The sequence below is a fragment of the Galeopterus variegatus genome, unplaced genomic scaffold (genome assembly GCF_000696425.1).
Source record: "Galeopterus variegatus unplaced genomic scaffold, G_variegatus-3.0.2 Scaffold8830, whole genome shotgun sequence".
NCBI lineage: Eukaryota > Metazoa > Chordata > Mammalia > Dermoptera > Cynocephalidae > Galeopterus > Galeopterus variegatus.
In genome coordinates, this window is record NW_007734941.1 from 72,544 (window position 1) to 78,916 (window position 6,373).

Consider the following 6,373-nt stretch of genomic DNA (forward strand, 5'->3'; position numbering starts at 1 on the left):
ACATTCTAATATATAAGACATTTTATTATTATTATTTTACTATATAGCATACTATTGAATACACCAGATTGCATTTTCTCAGGTGACAAATGGTAAATGAGGCATAGGTCTCTTTGATTTCCCCAAGAACCTCAATATCATCTGTCTTTTGGAGGATTCAGTTTCATATGACTGTCCACAAGGATACCAATGGTGTTTAGTAGTAAAGAACATTTTGATAAGTTGTTCTGTCATTGGTCCTTGCTTAAGTTGTTCACCTTTTTCTTTAATCTGGTTTTCAGCACTTGATCATGTGTTTCTTCATTATTATGCACAGGATCTGGTCGAGGGATAGGTTTTGTGTGTTCGTATGGAATGTCCACAGAAGGGTGATAGCCTACTATTGTGCTGCCATCAGATGTCAAAGCAAGCTCTACTTTACAATTATGGTCATCCGGAACAGAAGAAGATGTAGATTTATGACAAACACAATATAAAGCTCCATTTTGGATTGGAAATGTTTCAAGATAGTTCTCTTTGATATCACCCCCCCATTTTACTGCTGCTGCTGCCATGGTGTATCAAGATGCTTATCAGGTGGTATAAAAAAAGATGTTTTGAAGAGGAATTGCTTTTAATATCTGCTTTTAGGCAAACCAATTTTCATCCCTCGAAAGGTCCTCAACATGAACCCACCATCTTGTCTCCAATATTTGCATTTCTAATGAGAAAACCCAAAGGAAAAAAAGGTTCTCAACACAGTAGAAGATGCTGACAAAATATTTATTTTACTGTGATGTGGCCTTGACCAGATTACTGTTTTTACTGGCCTAGAATGTGTTTTGTTATAATTTTTAAATCCTCTCTTGATCTCCCTTATATGCAGGGTCTTCAAAACGTTAGTGGAAAGATTTGTATTATCTTTTAATTTCATTTTTCTACAAACGTGTTGAAGTACCCCTGTACACTCTCTTTTATAACCCCTTTTCTGTTCTTTGAAAATACATGCAGAAATGCATACTGCATGCTATTCTGTATTTATGTTAGGTTGGCTGGGAGAGTTTTAGGGAGAACATATCCAATTTTTTCACTAGGTTTTGCTGTTGGGATTAGAGAAATTCTCTTTCTTTGTTCCCAAATGTAAGTCAGAAGGCTAGAGCCCTGGATGGTGGCATGGCACCAGCTTTCATGGAGCTTCATAGTCATTAGAAATTAAGAAAATGAATTTCTGTGGTCATGTAAACCAAACAAGACTTAGTTTGATTCCTTATTTGGGGACCACCTGTCACAATTCTTCCATTCTAGGTGATACGGCTGGTTTATAGGCATTGCCAATGCATTCATTCTGTACCACTCACTGTCACTTTTTTATTTACCAAGGTGCAAAATAAATGTGACAATATTATCTGACAGTTGCTTATTGATAACAAGATTCTATGAAAATTTGCCATAGAAATGCCCAACAAAGAACTGTAACTGGGTATTTTCATCATTTGGAGTAATTGTATTGAATACCCCTTAGCTTTGGTTTTGGCTTTGTAGCATAATGCATAGGCAAGGTGTTGATACAGTGCTTATATGGAGTCCAGATATCATTCTGCTATAATGACTGTAACATGGTGTGAATGTTGAAACCAAGACGTTCATTTTTGAAGTCTAAAAGCAGCTGAGAACAGATGAGGGTAACAGAGCAAAGCTTGCTTCCAGTCTCAGCTGTTTGTTCTGCCAGGACATTCTTCTCCCATTAGTTAATATGGACCAGATAGAAACAAAGGTGCTCTGAAGATATCCCCATGTTTCCTGCTAATAAAAAGAACAGGATATCAGCTTACACGTTTAATGCAATCACATGTGTGTTAAAAACTTGGTAATGATGTTCAGCTCTGTAAATTACAGCAGCTTCTCAAACTTTACTGCTTCTGCAAATCCTTGGAGATTTAGTGGATCTGAGGTGGAGCCCAGATATTCTGCAAATTTAACAAGCTCTCAGGAGATGCTGATGCTACAGATGGATGATATATTTGGGTAGCAAAGAGCTACAGCATAATGCTGAAGTGGCCCAGATGTCAGGTCTAATAACAATACCAACAAGTTAATTTATCCCTGACCCATAGAATCAACTGCATTCTGAATTTTAGTTAACCTTCTTCTAAATATTTGCTGTTGGTCGTGGAGAGAACCTAGTGGTGACAAGGGAATGACTGGATTAGGGCCAGAGGGTATATGGAATGTTCTTAGAGCACTGGGATCTCCCTCTTCTCCCATAATTCTTTAAGCCTTACCAGTTACACAGTCATTTGTATTAATAAATTGTCAATTTAAAATGTTTGATCTTAAATTAAATTATTTTAACTAGGTGGTGTGCTCCTAACAGGAAATTGCTGATGGGAGAGATGGATTTTTGAGGGAAGTATGGCATAAGAGTAAGAGTTAGGGACTGGAGAGCATGAAGAAAGATGATTTTGGAGTATGTGGCATTTCAGAAAGTAATTGACTGAGAGGGACAATGAATAGTCCAAGAGAGAATGGGGGTGTGGGCTGGTTTCTCCAGTGCGGATTAGAGTGTCTAGGGGGTCAGGTTGGGGTGAATAGTCCTGGTACAAATGAATGCCATCACTAATAATCAGCTCAAAATGCACATTCCATTGATGGTCAACCAACTGCATCATCTTTTTCTTTTTTTTAGTGGAAAACAACACAATTAGAAAACAAAACAAAACAAAACACAAAATAACTCTCGAACAGGAATCATTCTCCAGCTCACTTTTTAGGTCGATCCTGCCTGGTTTGGCGAGGAAAGAAAGATTTCTCAGTTATACCTGCTTGTAAATTGAGAATTTCAGATATCTCACATGGTTCACACCACTTTTATTTCCAAGTCTGGGATGTAGCACCCTGTTTTGAAAACACAAAGAGAAGTCAATTCTCATTTGTGCACATATATTGGTTTATTTCAATGGTATCAGGGTGACTAGAATGCTTGGAAAGAAGCAGTGTTCCTAGGAACTTTTGGAAGACAAAAAACATTTAAAATATATTTTGACTATTGTAGGGCTGGGGTTCTAAGCCTCAGTAGGTCTGTGCAGTTAATGGGCATGAAATTATTTTAAATATATCATCATCTTTTACTTCAAATAGGGTTTTTTTTTTTTTTTTTTTTTTTTTACAGTGAATGAGAAGCTTGGAAGGGAGAGTGGGGAAATGACAGTGCTATGTGCTTACTTATCGTAACTTATTACATTTAATTATTATAATTACATTACTGCATAACTGTGTTAGGATCAAAGACTAGGTAATCTAATGGAATGAGAATTAGGAAACCAGGAATCTGATTACTGTTTGAATTTCTACCATTCAATTACATCAAATATATCACAAACTTCATCTACTTGCTTGGTGAACATGGTCCCCTTATAACTGTATTTTAATAGTAATGATTTAATATTAACAGTTACCATTTACTGGAGACAGACCTAACACAATGTTAGCATCTTATGATCTTAATTCATTTGGGACTTTCCAAGTAGCCTTTGTCCTGTAAAATGATTATAATAGTGGCCATTTGTCATAGCTTACATATGTATAGTGCTTTGTAATTTATATGGTACCTTCTATTTGTTTTCACCCACATAGTCAATTACTCATAAAGAAATTCTGATTTCTTGACACAAATTTCATTGAGATTTCATAGGATATTTTTACTGTGAATCAAAACATCTTTGCTGTAAGATGGAGAGAAAAGTGAAAATAGCCTTCCATTTTTTTCCTTTTTTTCCTTCCTTTCTCCCAAATTCCGACCATGAAGCATGAGACAGAGGTAACTGCACGGAGCTGTTGGGCTCAAGATCGGCATCAACAGCATTGGCCAAAGGAACCAGGTTCCCAGTTTTTCTTCCATGTTTTCCCCATTTCTATTTTGCCTGTAGACTTAAGTTTTCCCCCCTCAATACCGTACTTTCTTCTTTCATTTTGTCTTTTAAAATTTGTTCAGGTTCTGTCTTCTGGTAGTTGACTTACTGTTGACACTGCTTTTGATCAGCATGTTAAAGCTCTCCCAATTTTGAAGGCTATGCAGTTATGGCCAAATGATAGATGCCAGAATGTGTCACATAGGTGGGCCTGGTAGATATCTGTTATTGAGAATCTAACACCTATATTAATAAAAATTACCTATAGTCACATCAACAAAGCAATTATTTAGGGCCAGCTGCTTATTTATTAATTTTTTTTTTTGGTAATACATTGAACTAGGTAGTTATCAAATAGGATTTTGCCTGTATGGGCTTATTGTTTTAAATCTAAAATATGGTTTATATTACCTGTGAGCCCTATCCCCCTGGCCCTGTATCATACTAGGAAGTAATATCCAGAAGGCTACAGATAGGTGTCTCCTTTACTAAATGAGTTGGCCCCATTTTCTATTTGTTAAAAGAAAATATCCATTATCATTAGAATATTAAATAAGTAATCATTTAATATTACAAGATGTTTGAATAAGGGAATGAATCAATGAAAGAGATGATCCTAAGTTCACAAGGATTAATGTCATTAATGATACTTTATTTTCTTACACTTTTATTTTTCCCCAAACAGAGCAAGATGGACACAATGATATGGCCATAGGAGGAGGAAAATAGCAACATGTGTTTCCCATTCTGGGCAGTCTAAGCCCTATGGAGAGGTGATAATAGGCAGGAAGACAATTCAAGAGTAGTTTGCCTTCATTTTTTTCTTTCCCAAACCAGCTGTGACAAGGCAGTGGGTAAGAGTGTGTCACCTCTTTCTGATCCAAGGTTTCTTTAGTAACAACCAAGGCAGTTTGGGTAGGCAGCTAGTATGATTTATTACTACACTGTTCTGATCAGGAATTTCCTACAGCAGAAAAAACAACAGTTCTGAGATGCCCCAGAAGTATTTAGATATGCTTGGATTTTGATGGTTGGATTTACATATTTCTGCATAACCATAAAATACTTCTTCCTTTGTTCTGGTTTAAAACTTTACCCAGGTTCCTGGCCAGTACCTCTTTTGGGGCAATCATATGGAATTGTCTACCCTGGAACTTCAGTGGGATCAGCTTTTGGGCTCCTTTGATTATCACGTAATTGTAAAATGTGAGGTGATATTTCACTGTGGTTTTGATTCGCATTTCTCTAATGATTAGTGACATTAAGCATCTTTTCATACACCTGTTGGCCATTTGTAAGCCTTCTTTGGCAAAACATCTATTCACGTATGTAGCCCACTTTTAAATTGGGTTACTAATTTTTTTTGCTTGTGAGTTGAGACATTCCTCATACATTTTGGAGATTAATCTCTTATCAGATGTTTTCTCCCATTCTGTATGTTGTCTTTTCACTCGGTTGATTGTTTCCTTTGCTGGGGAGGAGCTTTTTAGTTTGATGTAATCCTTCTTGTCTATTTTTGATTTTGTTGCCTGTGCTTTTGGTGTCACATTCATGAAATTATTGCCAAGACTAAAGTCATGAAGCATCTCCCCTATGTTTTCTTCTAGGAGTTTTAGAGTCTTAAGTTGTATTTTTAAGTCTTTAATACATTTTGTGTTGATATTTGTTTATGGTTAAAGATAGGGATCCAATTTCATTTTTTTTTTTTGCATATGGATATTCAGTTTGCCCAGCACCATTTGTTGAAGAAACTATTTCTTACTCATTATGTATTCTTGTTATCCTTGTTGAACATCAGTTAACCATATAAAAATGGATTTAAACAGTATGGTTCCTGCCCAGTACCATACTGTTTTAATTACTGTAGCTTTACAATATATTTCAAAATCAGTGAGTGTATTGTCTCCAGCTTTGTTCTTTTTCAAGACTGTTTTGGCTGTATGGGGTCTTTTGTGGCTCTATATTAATTTTAGAATTACTTTTCTATTTCTGTAAAAAAAATGGGATTTTGTTAGGAATTTCACCAAATCTGTAGTTAGCTTTAAGAAGTATGTACATTTTTAACAATATTAAGTTTTCCAACCCATGAGCACAGGATGTCTTTCCATTTGTTTATGTCTTTTTAAATTCTTTTCATCAATGTTTTGTAGTTTTCACTTCCTTAGATTATTCCTAAGTGTCTTATCCTTTTGGGTGCTATTTTAAATGAAATTGTTTTCCTAATTTTTTTTCAGATAGTTTGTTTTTAGTGTATAGAAATGAAATTGGTTTTTGTATGTTGATTTTATGTCTTGCAACTTTACTGAATTTGTTTATTAGATAGAATAGTTTTTTGGTGAAATCTTTAGGATTTTCTTTATATAATACTATGTCATATATAAAGAGAGATAATTTCACTTTTTTCCTTTTAATTTGGGTGACTTTTATTTCTTTTACTTGCCTAATTGCTGTGGCTAGGACTTTCAGAACTTTATTGAAGAAAATGA

General features: G+C 35.3%; 1 protein-coding gene across 1 annotated transcript; it reads right to left on the reverse strand.

The window, feature by feature from the left end:
* Nucleotides 1–230: 230 nt before the first annotated feature.
* On the reverse strand, nucleotides 231–554 carry LOC103608781 (39S ribosomal protein L42, mitochondrial-like). The gene has a single exon (XM_008593179.1). The coding sequence runs from the start codon at nucleotides 552–554 to the stop codon at nucleotides 231–233; it is 324 nt and encodes a 107-aa protein (XP_008591401.1).
* Between the last annotated feature and the right edge of the window lie 5,819 nt (nucleotides 555–6,373).

Bases quoted from the DNA above. Each gene is read 5' to 3' on its own strand.
- LOC103608781 (XM_008593179.1), bottom strand. From the start codon at position 554: ATGGCAGCAGCAGCAGTAAAATGGGGGGGTGATATCAAAGAGAACTAT.